Genomic DNA, 19,556 nt, shown 5'->3' on the forward strand with positions numbered 1-19,556 from the left:
TCCTAAAAAAAATACCAAAAAATAAATAAAAAGACCATCACTGCATCAAAAGTAATTAACAAACCACAGTATAAACCATTGGCCAACTTGTCAAATAATATAAGAAAGAGGCAAACATTTTGGAAATAGCCGATCTACAAGCTCACAATGCCTTGCAACACCAGGCGTTGTGACACACATTGTGTCACAATATGTATCTGTGGAACTGAGTCAAACAAAATGCAATGTCTCAACTCCTACAATTCTCCAAGTGCTTATCAGGGTGGGGGGTCCCAGTTCAAATATGATTATTTTGGGGGGTCACGGCCTGAAAAGGTTGAGAACCACTGGGCTATACTTCTAGGCCTATGCCAACAAGCAGTGTTATAGTTTCAGTGTGAGGAGCTCAGCTTCAAGGCACTGTTCTTCAGAGTGACTTCACTTCCCAATTTAGAGAGAGAGCGAGAGAAAAAAACTTGTCATCCGGTTATGGTCTCTGAGAGAAATTGCTACTGCAATGGTTTGCGCCAAAGAGTAAATGCTCCCCTCCATGAATTGATGCGATTATTAAGCGACGTTAAAAGGGACTGAGTTATAGCATTAACATTTCTAAAAACGACTAAATGACAAAGACTGAGACGTTATTTCTGCAATGGACTGTACGATAAAGGTAGGTGTTTGATCTGGTTTTAACATTGCTTGTGAAAGCCACCCACATCAAGTTCTCTGTTTGCTGAGTGAGAGAGGCAAGTCCCCACTCTTTCCTTCTTGTACAAAATTTCCTCTTCCTTCCCGTTCGTGGTTGTATGTCGGCTCTATAATAACACAAGTAACCACTACATCTTTACACTCAGATACAAACTAATTGGAGACTCGTAGCCTACGCGTAAAAAGACGATTTCCAAAACACGCTTTTTTAATTGCTTCATTTGATCATGGTGATCTGCCTATAGGCTACAGGACGACACAAAAGACAGGACAAAATATTATTTTTTATTTTTACTTTATTTTTTTGCAAACTGTAAACATCTGTTGCGAACTCGATTTAATTAGGAATAGCAAGGACATTATGGTGCGCTGCAGGTGTTTGATGGCGCCATGGACCCAGTTGGACACAATGAGATAAAGGATCACATTCCATGAGGTGACTGCTATTTACATTTGACACTACATCCTAACATTGGCTTATTCTAATAGTTACAGCCCGCAGCATTCGTTCTCAATAATCTTGAAAAATGTAGGGAAAAAAGCATACCCCTAATTGTTCAAACAACACATGCGTCGATCGTAACTCTTAATATTGATAAATTATAATTAAAGTGAAGGCAAAACATTTATAGGGCTATAATATCTGAAAGGAAATTAGAATTACATGTTTAATATTACTCTAATGGTACAAAGGAGATACTGTAGCCTATTTTATTAATCGATTTGGGGCATTTTGCACTAAGCATGTGTACGCCATGAATGCAAGGCCTATTGTCTCAGTCTGTAGGCTACATATTTTTAATCGTTTGAGGCTGTATGAAATATGCCTACATCATCCTTTCACTTTTGGGGGCACAAATGTGTAGATTTTCGATGCAATGGCCTACCGCCTGGCAATATGGCATACTGTATAGGCTACATTTCGGTTTATATACATTTTATATTTATATAAACAGCTGAGCGGAGGAAAACTTCATTAGTGTTTTATATTATAAAACACTAATGAAGTTTTCCTCCACTCAGCTTGAATGAAAGACTAGAAGCCTGCTTAACTTATTAAACTGGCTCATTAAAACGGAGAAAGAACGAAATTCTCTGAGAAACTATAGCCATGTATTTGTTCTTAGAATAGACATTTAGCCTACTCTATAAGAATAAAATAACCATTTAACCTAATTTAAAATAGACTGGAATTGTGCTGCATTTATTTAACCGCGTAAACCCCATATGGGTAACCGGAGTCCCTCAGGGCTCAATACTAGTGTATTTTTGTTTTCTGAAAATAGCCATCAACAAGATCACAATGCAACACATGTAGTGCATGGCCTTGTGAGCTTGTCGATCTGCTATTTACAGCGAAAGCTTTTCCCACAATATCGATGCCAGTTGATTGATTGATTGATTGATTGATTGAATACTTTATTAGCAGTTTGCCAAGAAAAAGCACAGGAAAGTACAGTTCAATACAAGGTCTGCTATAGGATTTCAAACCCAAGAAAGCCTATGGCTTGTTTCCATTGTTTCCTTTGTACTCAATTCATCGAAAATTGCTGGGGTTTAAGTGGTTACACAACATTATTCCATAATAATAGCCTGCACATTTTACAAACAATTGCAAGACGTGTCATTGGCCCCCTCATGGCCTCTCACACGTGCATATAGTGTGTGCACACACACACACACACACACACACACACACACACACACACACACACACACCATTGTACATTTGCAACACTTATACAGTTCAGATACATGTTCTGGTGCAGCTCTCTTGTGTTAAGTTGATGTTGTTTTTTAAAATAAGGTTATTTAAAGAATAATTTATAGTTGCAAACGGGAGTGCTTGTCAGGTGTCGTTATCTGAACTGAGCAGGCTTCCTGTCTCAAACCTCAGACTTTCCGCACACATTTCCGCTCCCTGGACGAGAAAAAAAAACCCAACAAAGGCTTTTTGCCAAATAAAATTCAGCGGATAAACTGAGTCAATGCATTGTTTTAACATTTTGATTCAGGCATGCAGTGTGCGACACCCAATGTGTCCCTGAACGAAATGTGCGTCCTAGGTTTGCCTTGTTTGACGAAATGTTCTTATAAGAGGCCTTTTATTGGCAGTGGTGGAAAGCTATAGCCCACTCAAGAACTGTACTTAAGAACAATTTTGAGGCGTTTTTACTTTACTGGAGTATTTCCAATTGTCAGTACTTTTATTTCTACTCCACCACATCTCAGATGCAAATATTACACTTAATATTATTAATACAATTATTTGAAAACTTTAGTTAGGCCTACAAGTTACTTTGCAGATATAAATCATTATATTATAAAACATACATTTACCACTTTAGCCCTATTGTATACATAGGCTATTTGAAAATAGCCAATATACAAGCTCACAATTTCCAAACATTTTAGTACTTTTACTTTTGGTACTTTAAGTACATTTTGATACCAATACTTACTTACCAATACTGTACTTTTGCTCAAGTACATTTTTAATTCCGGACTTTTACTTGTAACAGAGTACTTCTACATTGCAGTATTGATACTTTTACTTAAGTAAAACATTTGAGTACTGTTTCCACCACTGAGAGGCCTAGCTGTAGGCCTACAGTTGTTTTGCTCCCCCTCAGACTCAGAGGTCGGTGTTGCCAAACTTGCCACCATGCTCAAAGTTGTGAAAACCACATCATGTTTGAAGACGCAGCTGCTCACGCCTTTGCAAAATCAGCTAGACTGAACTTTTACTTCTGCTTTCTGCCTCTGTCTCAAAGAGGATTTGTACATGTTGTTAACATGCTTACCAGCATCATGGCACAACACTATTTGTTTTGATGTAGATTTGTTTCAAGCGGCATAAATAAAGTGTTAGATTGTGACACCAGTTTGGAACTAATTAAGTTGTTTGGAAGCAGGTTTTGGTTGAGTAAAAACAAGAACAAGAGTTCAGTGTAGTTGATCATAAACATACCTTAAACATTATCCATGCATGATAATAATCACATGTCATGATGGACATGATTAGAAAACCAGAGGTAATAGGCCCATTGTCCTCTTTGCTTAGTTCATTAATATAAGAAGAAATCTGATATTACACATGGTAATAGATGCATCATGATTTACATCATTATAAAGTTATTTTTTAATGCCTATAATCATAAAAACAACAGAGACATTTGTCATGTTTAAATATAAATAATATCAGCTGTTTGTCACAACACAAGGATTGAAATCTGAGAGCTGGTGTTGCTCAATAGAGGTACAGTGACAGTGAAATAAAGCACTGGGGAGTGGGTGGCTCAATACTTGCATTTATTTGATCTCTGTTTGAATAAAAAAATGAGGAACATCTCTTTATTTAGGAAGGATACAATGGTGTATTTAATTGATAGCACCAAAAGTGTGTTACCTTCATCATTGCAGTCCATGGATGCAGCCATAATCACCCAGACAGAGTGGGGATTCCAACCCAAGAGCAAATTGGTGTGAATATGTTCAATTATTGGCTGGAAAAGGACTGCTCTGTGACCAATTTGTAAGACTTTGTGACTTAAATATAGCTGCACGCTGTTACAAATATATATACCCTGGTGTTGATCTAACAAAAAAGTACACAATAATAGGCCTACTCATGAAAGAAAGTTTCCCTGATAATTAGCTTACGCCCAATGCAACTACAATTTTCAAAAAATACTATAGCTACAATTCTCACTCTATGTTTCAGATTTATAAAATGATTAAAGTCAAATAAGGTTACTTTATAATCGGGCTGCTGTCTTCCAATTCAGTCCAGTCCAACTTTATTTATAAAGCACATTTTAAAACAGAGTTGACCAAAGTGCTGTACAGACTTGTTGATGAGGCTACGGTAGTAATGAGACATGTTAGTAACACATTAAAACAGCATGCCCCTCGTTCAACTAATCAGTAACAAGCAGATGATGCATGCTTCATGAAGCTGATAGCTTGGGCAAGACTCCATGATGCAATCTGTAAAAGCTGCTGACAAGCACCCACTCAGCTTGAGTTGATCACTATCACAGAAGAAAGGTCACATAATTCACCATCACATTATTTAACAGTATTTAATTTGAGGAGTATAATTGGTAATGGAGTCTGTAGGCAGTGTAACCTGTCCAGGCAATGTTTGCAACGTTGTTTTGTGTCACTGTGCAACAGGTCTTACTAAGAAAGAGAAACATTGAACAGGAAGTCAGTTGTGGCTTTGGCGGTCAGGCCACATTTGAGTATATTTGTATCAGCGTGCAGAGGAGAAGGAGAGCACGAAGAGGAGGTAAAGAGAGCAAAGGGTGCACACGAAGGGGAGGTAAAGACTAAAGAGCGGGAGAATGTGTTTGTGACTGTCGTTGCATGAGCTTGTAGGCTACACAGTAAAACCCTGAGAGTGGACAAATGTAACCAAATGGACCCAGAATCATGAAGTTAGCTGAGCCTGAGGAGGTGATGTCACTGATGTCACTATAGGGATTAAGTCTAATCTTGTGAATCTTGTTGAAAAGGGCCATGTCATGTGACAAAGTATAAATTTAATAGATTTAGGAAAAACAGATTTACAGTGTTCTGTTCTCATGATAATTTGCTGCCCATGCAAAGCCTCTTTAATATCTGTGCTGTCAGACAACGGTTTCACTTCTGCACTGACTCAGGGCCTCAGAAAGGGCCATATAGAAAGACACACATAGACACACCATGAAGCAGGGTGAGAAAGCAGTGTACTGGGGGAAAGAATTAGAGATCAGTCAGTATGAATAAAAAGAACAGTCAAAGAAACTGGCAGAACAGATCTAGAAGCTGACCTGTGTTATGATTCTGTTTAGACTTTTGCGGTCTGAATTGAAGTAAGACCTAGGATTTTTCTGTTTGTTTTCTGTGACCAGAAAACAAGCTTGAGTTTTGTTCCAAAATGAGATTGCATTTTAAATGTGGGATTTTCCTGCTGGCAAGAAATTAAAAGTTGCCATTAAACTTGTACATGTAGGATTTAATAATAATTTGTGATCTTTAGATATTAAGCAATTCATAATGTGGTACCTAAAAATGACTAAAATCTCAGGAGCTCTTGGGTATCCTGTGGTCTTGACAAAAACTTAGCTTTTTGTAATTAAATTAAGAACAAGATGTCATAGTATTTATTATTTCTAATGTTATGTTTTTCAAAACAACAACAGATTATAGTTAAACTGGAGATATATACACCAACTTTTTTACTGTAGCTACAGGATGGTGAATTCTCATCTCAGTTGTCTGCAGCAAGAGGAAATGCCAAACTCTGCACCATGCATTAAGATTTGTTTTACAATACAATTGGGCTGAAAAAAAGAAGAAAAAAAAGACACATGCCTAGACGTACACACAGGCATGCACACGCGCGCGGGCACACACACACACACACACACACACACACACACACACACACACACACACACACACACACACACACACACACACACACACGCACACGCATGCATGCATGCACAATAGAGCTACAGCACTTAGATCTTCAATCAAGGCATACTCCTTGCTGTCCAATGAATTCCATCCCTCTATCCTTTCTACCCTGACCATGGGTGCTAGAGTTGTTTTCCACTTTTAAAATGACCCACATTTTTTACACTGTGCCCCCCCGCCCTGTTTCCTCTCCCTTGGCCTGTGCCAAAAGGTTTCTCTGCACATGGGGGCCAGGTTTCCTGTGAGCCACTGAAAAAGCACGGCACTGACGTACAAGGACCAAAGACAATACTCAACTCCTCTAAACAAACATGCACTTACACACACTTAGACTGCCTTGCATTACACACGCACACAATTCACTCAAACAACAGTCAGAACAACAGGTCTTGTCCGTAATGCTTTACCCACCTTACACAGACACAACATCACACGCACACGCACACGCACACACACACACACACACACACACACACACACACACACACACACACACACACACACACACACACACACAATTCCGAGGTAGTTGTGGCGTTTGAGGCCTTTCTCGGTGCTAAACACAGGAAGCAGTGCTAAGAGAGACTCAAATCTTGAACAGACTCCACCCTGTGCTAAGCTCCACCAACCTCAATCCTAACGAATTCACAGTGGCAAGCATTAGATGGAGAGATTGGAGATAGCATAGCAACTACTGTACCATCTCCTAATCTGAATGTTTGCACATACATTTCACGTCTGCACTACTTTTATCACTCAAGCTTCAAATAACACAACTTTGGAATGAATTACGTACCTGAGGAAATCACATTATGTATAAAAAGTCTCTAAAGTCTATAAAAAATGTTTTAGACTTTGTAACAATTGTTTTACTTTTGTATTCATAAATAACAATAGTCTTTTATTTTGATTTATTTCTTTGTTTTTATTAACTCTTTCTGTTTTTTACGGCCTTGCTACATTTACCGTACAACGCACAAAGATATTTCTGATATCTGGCAAAGAACTTTGTAATCCCTGTTTTGGAAAAGTACTGTACAAATGATTAGACAGTGTGCAATTTAAATGCTCTACATTTCAGCTTTAAAATACTTTGTTATACATACATATGACCTAGTAATTTTCAGTTTTGATTCATGAACACATCAGACATAAAAAGGGAAGACTTTCTCTTTTGTCTTGCCTCCCAATCTGTGATGTCATGGCAAAGTACTGCTCCAGTGAATGACTTTAAAAAAAAAAGGAAAAAGGAAAAAGGAAATAGGAAATTGAATGCTACTACTTTTTCAGAGATGAGGATTAAATTCCATTTTCAGATGTGAGGGCTTTTCCAAAGATGAGTCTGAAATTCCATGTTCAGATGTGATGTTACCACTGTATAATGAAGATTATTTGGAAATCATATTTCAAATAAATGCATTCAAATCCATCCAGTCAATATCTTACACAATAACAGCCCCAGGCTCTAGATTCTGGCATGGTAGATGATGGTAGATTTTTATACACAAATGTAAAAACTTGTAAAGCTATTTTATTCATTTTAGATATGTTTAGTAAAAATTGTTTAAAAAAAGAAGAAAAAAAATGCCTTTAATGTTGAAAAAAGGGATGCCAGGTATAAAGTGGTTAATACTCAAGAATTGGGAAAGGTTCTGATATTCACTCATAGTGATTATATTTCCCATGATCCTTCAAATGAGTCATATTCACCTTTGATGTGACTATTGTGAATGATAGTGGTATGTCCTGTTGAACCATGTTGCGTGAACACACATTGCAGTGAAAATGTCAGTTTCCGTGCAGTTAACACTGTTGTGACCCCTTCTTACCGTAATGGCTGACTCCATGTTCTGGCTTCTTGTGGACAGGAAGCGCTGTCCGTAGTGAGCGAGGACCAGTCCATGTTTGAGCCGCCCTACACCACAGCCCCTGCCATGCTCATGAAGACAGAGATGACGTCTTCTGGTGGATTCAGCCAGGCCGCAAAGCAGAGTCCTGATCCCCCTGAGCCTGACTGGGTGGGGCAAGGGACACAGAATTCTGGGAAAAGAGGCGAGCATGTCAATGGAACCAGGTGAGGAAGGACGTCTGACGGACGTGATGAATCACATTCCGAAATGCTTATGATAAACGTGTCACACTTGATGCTGAACAACGCTCTATCAGGAAGACTTGCATTAATTTGTCTGTCATGTCATAGGCAACAACAGGGTTCCCACATGCTCTACATTTCAACACTTCTTTTAGCCAGAATTTAAGTTTATGCTTGGAGTTCAGTGTAATGTGTTCTGGTAGTGAGTAGTAGCGTTTTCAGATTAGGCCATTACACTGCAGAGGCATTTCTTTGTCAGAATAAATATTGCAATGTATGAAAGATCTTAAATCAAATGCATAGGTTTAAATTGGAATGACTGATATTTTCCAAACCTTCCAAGACATGGAAAATCATCATGTCATTTTCCATAATAATCAACTTTCCAGATCCAACCATGAGATTCACAATTCACCGGTGCTCTCTTGTTTGTCGTTTGTAGTCGTGAGTCCCCAGTGGACTGTAGTGTCACCAAGCGGTCCAGACACATGAGTAACGACGGGGCCCAGATGGGATACCAGGCGACGTACCCTGAGGCCCGTGCCAGCCCCCAGACCAGCAGCCCACCCAACACCACCACAGATGAGAAGAGGGTCATTGTGCCAGCAGGTGAGTTGACTCACTTGTATACGTGGACTCTCATTTCTCCAATCTAAAATTCTCAGTGTTCATTTAAATCTGAGAGCAAGATTTTACTGTGCACATATACAGTATTTGTCACAAGATAGTTTGTGTTTCACAAGAATTGGCACATAATTGTCTTGTGCAATGTCAATCAAGAGATGGGCATAGAATATACTGTGTGTGTGTGTGTGTGTGTGTGTGTGTGTGTGTGTGTGTGTGTGTGTGTGTGTGTGTGTGTGTGTGTGTGTGTGTGTGTGTGTGTGTGTGTAATAGTAGTTTGCTACTACTCCCCCACAATGTCAGTGTTTTTGTTCTTCTTGCCTGATTAAATACGTTTTATGATCTTTTTATACTAACGTGTGTTTTAGATTTTGTGAATACAGTATATCAGCTATGGTCTTATACATTATCATAAATATATAGAAATAAACAGTTATTTTATCGCTTAATTATTTGTGTTGATGAAGTAGTGAGTAATTTGCGGATGCAGTCTCTTTCCTGTTTAACCATCTCGCTTCATCTATGCTTCAACCACAAATTATCAAAGGTCCTTTTTAACCCCAATCAGGTTTCCTGTCTGTTGAAAAGTCCTTCGGAGTATTTGTATATAAATCACACAAATCACATAGTTAGGTTAAGTTATCGTAGGGTATTTTGTGTCTACTGCATTCAACTATGAGTGAGAGAGTCTCTTCAGAGATCACACTTTAGTCAGTGCTAAAGTCTTTATGCTCTGTATTACATTGGTGTCGCTTGCCGAAAATAACTCAATTGTTATTTTCGGCAAGCAACACTATTGCACGATGGACTATGAATGGGTCTTTACTCTCAGGAGGGGGTAGGGGTTCCCTCAAATTTAGTAAAGTGGAAGCAGACAATTTGCCAATGAGTCATTCAAGCTAAGCCGCTACATAATAATACACGGATGTTACATCACTGATGTGTTAAACAAGGACAATCAGAACCCAAGGGTGTGGCGTCTTCTGTACAAGTATGAATATTATGGGCTGTTGCTACTGGAAATGAGCTGTGTTCACATACCTCGATAAGACCAACAATAATATTAGTTAGAATTATTAAAATAGACAGAATAATGGGGAAGGTATCAAAAAATCTTCCTATTCCAGTTTGTGTAATCAGTGGTAGTACTGAAGTAGCAAAACGGTCAAGAGTTTGATTCAACATGGTTGGTACAAAATGTTAATAGTTGTATTCAAAATATCAATAATTACTAATGAAATAATTGTAGTTTAAGCCATGTATGTTATTAAAATAAATCAATTACAGAACACATGTGATTCTTTCTCTGTATCCACTTAACCTGTTATCCTTTCTAGACCCTGAGGTATGGACACAGGACCATGTGCGCCAGTGGCTGGACTGGGCCATCAAGGAGTATGTCCTTGAGGATGTGGATGCCATACTGTTCCACGCACTGGATGGCAAGGCCCTCTGCAAGATGACCAAGGAGGACATGATGCGTCTCACGTCCGCTTACAATGCAGACATCCTGTTCTCACACCTCGCATACCTTAGACAGAGTAAGGCTCACCCTATGCTCATAATAAAATGCTGGCTGATAGCGTTGTATGTGGTTCTGTGTCAAATATGTGCTATCTCTAAGCTATCTAAGCCCTATATTCTGATAGTAATCATTGCTATAGTGTGTTTACAGTAACAGGGGTCTCCCTGTTTTTCCAGCTCTTCAGTAAACAGAAAATACATTTTTGTGTGGCACACCGATTTCAACCGAGAGAGAGATGATTTATAAACTTAAAATGTATAGTGTTCCAGGTCCAAATTTAACATTTTTACCCGCTTGCAGAGCTGCGGGTCTATTTACAGACTGACCTACTAGTCGACAGAATTCCGACATGTATTCGACAGATTTTTTGCGTGATTGGCTGTCGCTTAAGCCAATGGGGATACTTTCCATACTCTGAACGGGCGGCCTCGTCCTCCCAAACTATGGGACTAGACACGCTTCCGCATTTTCTTCTTCGTTGGTCCAAATAATGATACGGTTGCCAGATTTTTGAGAGAGAAATAAGCAACCAGGTGCCGCAAGCGGGGATATTATGACTTTATGTCATTTCTTGTTTTGTTTTTATCACTAACAATTTCAATTTCAATTTCACTCCTTTATCCTGTATGAGTTCTCTCTCCTAATTGGATGAAATTCTTATCCCAATCTGAAAATGTATTTTCTTTTTACTAAAGAGATGGAGAGACAGGGAGACCCCTGTTATTGAACACTTCCAGCCCTTTTAAGCACTATATGCTTTGCGTATGATGAATAGTGAGAATAAATAACAATCTTCTACAATCTCAAAATAGCGAAAATAGCTGATCTACATATCCAATCTGTAGATCTGCTATTTCCGCTACTTCTTTTTTTTCTTCTTTTTTTTTTTTTAAGATTGTGCCTATAATTACATACCCAAAATACGGATGCCAAGTTGAAAGCAGTTAAAAGACAACTTTTTCCAAGCATATATCATGTATTTATTGTATGAAGTGCAAACAAAAAACAACAGCTATACTTGTCCATCTTCATGTCACTCGTTCATTCCCTGGACCAAACAGAGTGAACACAGAATGCTTCGCTAGCTTCACAGCATTCTCTATTCTCTAGACAAATAGGTCAGATCCTTCTTCACCAACAGTCTCTCACTTCATGTTTAGGGCCGCATCAATAGCTGACTGCACCTCCATCTTTTTATAATTTGTAAGCCTTTATAACCTTTATTTAATCAGGCAGGTCACTGAAATACAAATTCACAAGTCTCTTGTGGTTGTTTTTCTTCTGAAGTGTAATCTGGCACATACATTTATGGAGTGAAAGAAGTAAAGCTCTCTAGTTCAGCTTATATACTGGTGATGTCACCTGGCGTACACTACTCTGGGACTTTGTAAAGCCATTGTTGGAATCACACCACAATATCGCAGCCATACAATTCATTCATGACTCAGATTCAAACCAACAGATACAGAGATCAAACTGAAAAACAAAGGAGTTGCCCTTTGAGGATACGCAAATGAGCCAATGTGACTCAAGGACTTTTTGAAGTTAAATATTTTATTGGTCCTTTCATTATTATTTCTATATTTATTTTGTATGTATTCTGACTACATACATCTTTTGTTGTCATTTTTGTTAGGTAGCCCAACGTTCTCCTACCCCACAACTCCCACCAACACCACCCCACAACAGCCAAGACTACAGGTCAAAGCGGGTAAGACAGACTTCTCACACTCTAGACTCTCCATCAAACACTTGATTGTACAGGAAATGAATAAGTGGAAATGAATTTCATTTCCACTTATTCCATGAATCTTTCAAGAGCATATCACGTATGGCGGGTGTCACGGCCCAGCAGACATAATAACATGGTCCGTCTGAGAGCTGAAGAATTCTGGGTGTGAATCGTCCCCAAGAATTTGAGATCACAATCGTGAATCTATTACAAAAGAACAGCAGAGAAAATGCTTGAATGATTTAGGGATGCAAAAATAATGTGTTGAGTTTCAATACCATATTACATAGTTTCAAGAGTGCAAAGGTTTCTTGGCACAACGGTGGCCTTCGATGAGGAGCCTGTCGAGTCCACAACTCAACAGCCAGTTTCAGAGAGGAAACAGCTGCACCGGCACAGGAAATGGGGGCTATGGGTCCCACTCAGGGACACAATTGACAATCTTGTGGTGACATGGGTGGCCTTAACAAAAGAACAGCCACCCTAAGAAATTGTGGGTCATCTTCAGCTCTCCCAAGTCTGTTGTCAAACTCATATCATTCCGTCTTTGCCTCCATTTATGGGCTTCCTTCCTAGTAGTGGCACTGTCCACTTCAAAGGCCTTTTGAGCCCTCTTCCTGTCCTTGTCTTGTCTCATCTTTGGTTCTTGTTTATCTAGAGAATACCTATGATGAGATCAGTCGCAGGAGCACTTGGCCAGCAAACACCATGGCTGCAGTACCCAAAGGTATGGTATGAAACCACGCATGACGACAATTTCATCCCTTATGCATGAATGATAGTTAGAATTGTTTAGCTTAGAAAACTGTTCTTTACAGATTCACATCCGATCTGAGTAACATACCACAACGATACGCAGCCCTACCAATAAGCCTTGGGAATGTCAAATGTCTTGCATGTCAAAACAAGCCAGACCCCCCACCCCCCCCACCCCTTCACACACAGACAACTGGATGCACAGCAAAGTGAGCAAACGAAACAAACATAACTGGTCATTTTGCGAGTACGGTAGAGGCCAAGGTGTTTCAACAGCTTGGGAGCCTAGGTTTTATGTTAGAGATCTTAGCGACAGGACAGATTTTGACAACATGCTTTATAAAGGATGGGGGTGGGAGGGACACAACATTGATGGTTGACATGCACATATTGGTCGGTAGCGTTACATACATCTCAATTAAACCTCATACAGTTAATCTTATTTTTCAGGTCTGGTGACAATCAAATCATATCACACAATGCAGCTTTAAGAAAATGTTTTTAATTTTCCTGTTTTTAGGTTCTCCCATGGAGCACCAACACAATACTAGAGTCACAGAGGCTGCGCCAAGAATCGTGCAAGGTGTGAATTCCACTCCTTCCTACTCATCAATGTTTGAAAGGGAAAATATGAGAACATTAATTATGCAATTTCTTCTTCCTCACAGACCCATACCAAGCTTTAGCGCCCATATGCAGTCGACTAGCTAACCCAGGTAAGCATGAAAGCATGCACCAAAACAAATAGAACTGAGAATGGAGCAAATGAGGCCTTTACACTGTCTGCTCTGGTTTTTGAGAGAGTTGAAGAGAGCAAGCAAGGGCTGAGACATGGCTTATAAACAGAATGCAAGCTCCTACAGTACATTCTGGGATTGAGTGAACATCAAAGCAACAATAAATTGCATCGTTTACTCCCTAATGTGCAAAAATCCGGTCCAAACTTTTGAGTTGCCTCCCTCTCATCCAAGTGACTATTTGCCCTACTGTTTTCCTCACAGAAGGCCAAGCCCTCAACTCCTCCAAGAACCGAACAGGCAAACAAAGTTCAAACAGGCTCCCTGACCCCAGCGCTCACAGGCCTGTGGGTAGGTTACTTGCCGCTCATGCCATTACTTCCTCCATGGCACACAGTGAAAAGGTCACATTTGGTGAAACATAGGCTCTGATCTTAAATGTATTTCTAGAGCTGTGAAAGACATGTGATAGGTAGCCATGGAAAATGTGGGATTCTGTCCTTAGTTATCAAATCAATGGATGCGTGTGCTCGCACGCACGCACGCACGCACGCACGCACGCACGCACGCGCGCACACACACACACACACACACACACACACACACACACACACACTCTAATAATGAATAAATATGGGAAAGAAAACAGGCAGTCTTCAATAAAATTCAATAGTAAGGTTTTGTACAAGCAAGTTCATTTGAAATTAAACTTAATTTGTACAAGATTATTGCACTACCCCAAAAGTCTTATTAGCATTTTCATGAACATCGTATGATGTCATGACAAAACCCTTATACTTTCCTACCCCTTTTACCCCCAAGGTTCAGGGCAGATCCAGCTGTGGCAATTCCTGCTGGAGCTCCTGTCTGACAGCAACAATGCCAGCATTATCACCTGGGAAGGCACCAATGGTGAGTTCAAGATGACCGACCCGGATGAGGTGGCAAAGCGCTGGGGGGAACGCAAGAGCAAACCCAACATGAACTATGACAAGCTGAGTCGCGCTCTTCGCTACTACTACGACAAGAACATCATGACCAAAGTGCACGGCAAGCGCTATGCCTACAAATTTGACTTCCAGGGCATCTCGCAGGCACATCAGAATCACTCGGCCGAAGGGGGGATTGTGAAGTACCAGACTGAGGTGCCTTACGTCCAGCCCTACCACAGCCACCAGCCCAAAATGAACTTTATGGGAGGGCACCCAGCTCCTATGTCCGTGTCCCCTGGGAACTTTTTCGGCCCCCCCACAACATACTGGAACTCACCCAACAGCCCCATCTACCCTGGGTCAACCATGCCTCGACACCCTGCAGCTCATTCCCATCTTAGTTCATACTACTGAGGACAAGGCATCTCATGCCACAGTGAAGTTGGCAGAAGAACCCCGACACGCTGCAAGACATCGTCTTGTCGAAATGAAGGTGATATGATGCTATACTGTAGTCTGTTTAAAGGGGTGTTGTATAATGTACAAAGGAAAAGTAATGTTAGATGAAATAAGCCTATTCTACTACGTCTGTGGTCATTCCTAAATGGGGTGATTATCTAATGTGATTCAGTTTATTAAAAAGCCAAGTAGCTGGTTTATAGTAGTGGTTGTGAAGGCAACAGCCAAATGGTTAATCTGTAAGTAGCATTCTCACTGCTTTTCATTATATCTTAAAGGTCAATATTTTATAATCATTGACCTGACTTTTGTAAAAGTTAAATTGTACAGAATGTTTGACACCATGTAGCAATAAGACATTTAAGCTAATAAACGCTTATACTTGAAAATTGACTCTTGCAGTGATTTGTAAGGTTTGAAATGCTTGGTCAGTAGGTCTATTATTGCTGTACAACCCCATTTTCTTAACATCCATGGCCGGGTTGTTCCGTTTAAAACTAACCCAACAGAGTCCTCTTCAAGTGCACCAAGAAGTGGGACAGCAGAAAAGGGACTCAGTTATTTTTGTGTTCACATTGTGAGTTCACATGAAAGAGGACTCAAGTTCTCTTTCTGGTCCACTTCAGCTCTGATGGGGCATCAGTCCTCATTCTGTTCACACTGTGGAATTCCTGTGGACCTGTACCAGCTTTGATTTATTATGCGTATAGTTTTCACCTAAAACAAGATGGCGGTTGCTGTACCTTCCTAATGTACATAGATACAGTATATTAGTTTAGGCTATGCACTTCAGTGAAGTTTTGTCTGCTAAAACATAGGATTACCATAGTACCATACTTTATTGCTACAAAATGTCTTTGTAACACTTTATTGCTACATTGTAAAATCTAAACAAACCATGAGTGTGGCTATCAATAATAGCTGATGGAGCATATATACAAGCATAGAGCAGGGGTCTTAAACGTTTTTCAGGCCAAGGATCCATAGCTGAGAGAGATGAAGCAGGACCCCTTCTCTATAGCATAAAACTGTGTTGCAGATTCAACTTTTTAATATACTGTAGCTTCATAGATTTGTTTGACAGCACTATCAGCGTTTCGTAAATATTGTTTATTTGTTTACACATCATCTTTTCTATTAATGTTGGATTCATGTTAATGTTAATTTTTATAATTATATTATTTGGTTAAAATAAGTGTAAATAGCTCTATATTAACAGGAGTCTCCCTGTCTCTCCAGCTCTTTATTAAACAGAAATTCAGGTCAGGATACCAATTTTATCCAATCAGGATAGAGAACTCAGACAGGATACAGATTAAACAAGTGAAATAGGAAGAAATTACACAAAGAAACAAGCAGACAAAATTGGAACACTATAAAAATGAAGTAGGGTACTCTAATGGGTACTCTATCCTGATTGGCTGAGATTTTGCAACACACCTGAAAATGTATTTTCTGTTTATTAAAGAGCTGGAGAGATGGGGAGACTCCTGTTACTGAACAAACACTATAGAAATTATTACTATCAGAATATAGTGCTTTAACCAAAATATATCACTTACCCTACCTTTAAATCCTCAATACTTTGTAAACTTGACCTTTGGCTCTGCACTTGGTTTGCTCTTTTTCCCTTTACACCAAACCTCTGCGTCAAAAATAGCAGATCTACAAGCTCACAGCATGTCACGCTACGACTTATTGTGAGCTTGTAGATCTGCTATTTTCGTCAAATGTTCCCCCCAGAATAGCGATGCTAGGGTAAGTGGTTACCTGCGGACCCCCTAGGGCAGTTAATTTTTTTAGAACTACTTCAATTTGCCCAGTCATATGTGCTTTCACTTGGACAGAGTTATGTACTAAAGTCAAGAGAGGAAAAGGTTAACATAATCAATATATGTCAAGAGCGTTTCCGTTGTATGTGCTATAGCCTACTCATTAAGAAAGGTGTCAAAACCCTGTATGAAAACACACCAATGTGTTCCAGTTTAAGTATTTATTTGTTGAAACCAAAGATATCTTCAAATATCCTGCGTGGTTTGGTGACCTCCTCCACGACAGCGGAGCCCTTCACTCGTCTGTCGAGTCCTTCTGCGCCCTTCCACCTCACCCCCCCAACCCCATATGCCCGGTCCAACTCCTCGTCAACCATGGCCGTTTTCTTTTTCATGGCTTGTGCATTTCTGGTTGTAGTCGTCATCTCTGTTGTCGTCATAGTTGTTGTCTTCCTCTTTCTTGCCATTGTGGCTGTCAGTGTTGATGTGGTTGCCTTCCTCATTGGTGTTGTGGTGGGCTTGACTTTATGCTCAATCGACCACGCTTTGCTGCTAATCATCTTGGTCACTGGAGAGCATAACGGTTTAATTGAATGATATCCTACCCGAGTCTCAATGTTCAGTTGATCAAAACAAATGTAAACCACCAGCAATGTTAATTCTAAACATTATAGTGATATATCTTACCAGCAGAGGCAGTAGAGCTACATTTGGATTTACAGCAGGAGCATACAGAAGCTGGACCATACAGTTCTTCCCATCTGATAGGATGAAACAGAGATGTTTCATGTTCGTTCGTGTGTGTGTGTGTGTGTGTGTGTGTGTGTGTGTGTGTGTGTGTGTGTGTGTGTGTGTGTGTGTGTGTGTGTGTGTGTGTGTGTGTGCCCAAAACAGATAAATACAATTTAAAAATATATATTTCAGTTTACTTAATATTGTTTACGTCAATTGTTTTTGAATAAAAAATAACCAGAGCTCACCTTCCAGCTGTTGTGTTGTAATTACACGACTTGGCTGTGGAAGTGGGGATAGAACTATCCACTGATACTGCACAGTGCATGAACATTAGCTGTGGAACATAAATGTGTGCTTTGATTTTATAGACCAACTTCATGTCTCTGTAATATACCCTCTTTTTTCCAGCGTGGGATAATAATGCAATAGTCCATATATGCAACAGTACAACCCATACAATCATAGGGCAAAATACAATTAAATGCCCAGTTACTTACTTTCCCTGTCATTCCTTTAAGCAAGAATGCATCCACAGAGAATCTCACGGCATTATTTTTGTGTGGGATGAAACTGGAATGTCCCTCCTTACTCTCAACCATGCACCTGTACCAGGACAGCACACGCAGGAACAATGCAGATTAACATGGGCAAACATGTGCAAGAATTTACTCAACAACTAAACCTTGCCAATATTGTGCTCTACCATGCAGGTGAGCTGAGCATAAGCAAGGACAATGGTTCACAGTCCATGAATGAATGAGACATTACATTACCCGGAGTTCTCTATGATTGGATGCTGGGGCTTTGAGGTGTGGGACTTCTGGTGGGTTGTATGACAGGAATGGACGTATATCCTTTCATTTATGCTCATGGATGGAGCCTCAATCTGAAAGTACATGCGCTTGCCAAGCACATACGTTTCCACTGGGGAAAGTCTTTCCCACTGAGCTATCAGAGATAAATAGTCACATTTAGAACATCAGTAGATGTGGGACGGGACAGGACCCACCAACTAGGCCTATTTATTTATTTATTTATTTAGGTAGCCTAGAGCAGTGGTTCTCAACCTGTGGGTCGGAGCCCCAGGGGGGTTCCCACATGATTTGGGTGGGGGGGTATTTTGGGTGGCCCCCTTTTCAAATATGATTATTTTGGGGGGGTCACAGCCTGAAAAGGTTGAGAACCACTGGCCTAGAGAGCAGGCTCATACAATGTTTACCATTTCGTGCAGTGAGAATCAATTTGACCCTGTTCTTCAATGTCTTGAAGACCTTGCTCATCTCCATCGTCGGTGTGTAGCCAATTTTATAGTTATACATGTATCTGAAAAGAACGAGTGTAATAATGTTCATCCGTCAGACTCTCTGGGGGTCAAAAACAATAAAGCTGCAACGATTTCAGCCTCACCTGTTGTAGTGACAGGCGATGGACAAGCTGAACGGTGCAGTTCTCCTGATGAGTCCAGTAGGTGTCAGTGGATCATACCGCAGAATGTTGGTGTAAGCCAAACGGTTGTTGATTATCTGTTACGTAAAGCACAGACCCACTCCCTGAACTTTAAGATTTGTTTGAATTTATGTAATCAATTAGCTAAATGTTGGCTATTCCAGTGGTGGAAAAAGTACTCACATTCTTTACTTAAGTAAAAGTATCAATACTGCAATGTATAAATACTGTGTTACAATTAAGTCCGGTAATCAAAATTTACTTGAGTAAAAGTACAAAAGCATTGGTATCAAAATGTACTCAAAGGGCCAAAAGTAGAAAGCACTCATTGTGCAGAATATCCCATTTCACAAGTTTTCAAATGTAAAAAAATGTATACAAATCTTTTGAAAATAGCAGATCTACAAACTCACAATGCTTCGCATCATGACTCATTGTGAGCTTGTAGATCGGCTATTTTGAAATGGCCTAAATGTATATAGGGCTGAAGTGGTTAATGTATGTTTATCGATGATAATAATCAATATCTACAAAGTAACTAAAGTTTTCAAATACTTGTAGGGAAGTAAAAGTAGGCTATAGTAGTCTCT

At 39.8% G+C, this 19,556-nt stretch overlaps 1 protein-coding gene across 3 annotated transcripts; it reads left to right on the forward strand.

Moving 5' to 3' along the window:
- The first annotated feature begins 458 nt into the window (after positions 1 to 458).
- Positions 459 to 15,396, forward strand: fli1rs (Fli-1 proto-oncogene, ETS transcription factor-related sequence). 3 transcript variants are annotated; one of them, XM_084051743.1, is made up of 10 exons: positions 459 to 649; positions 8,025 to 8,230; positions 8,691 to 8,857; positions 10,210 to 10,413; positions 12,034 to 12,108; positions 12,788 to 12,856; positions 13,406 to 13,468; positions 13,554 to 13,601; positions 13,887 to 13,973; positions 14,445 to 15,396. In XM_084051743.1, exons 1-10 carry the CDS (start codon positions 632 to 634, stop codon positions 14,966 to 14,968), a joined length of 1,461 nt encoding a protein of 486 aa, XP_083907869.1. In that variant the 5' UTR covers positions 459 to 631; the 3' UTR covers positions 14,969 to 15,396. The 3 variants fall into 3 exon arrangements, with proteins under 3 accessions (XP_083907869.1, XP_083907871.1, XP_083907870.1); XM_084051744.1 differs by lacking the exon at positions 459 to 649 and adding an exon at positions 794 to 1,123; XM_084051745.1 differs by lacking the exon at positions 13,887 to 13,973 and having other exon boundaries at positions 461 to 649.
- The last annotated feature ends 4,160 nt before the right edge of the window (positions 15,397 to 19,556 follow it).

Source organism: Gymnoscopelus microlampas (genome assembly GCF_963454915.1).
Source record: "Gymnoscopelus microlampas genome assembly, chromosome: 3".
NCBI lineage: Eukaryota > Metazoa > Chordata > Actinopteri > Myctophiformes > Myctophidae > Gymnoscopelus > Gymnoscopelus microlampas.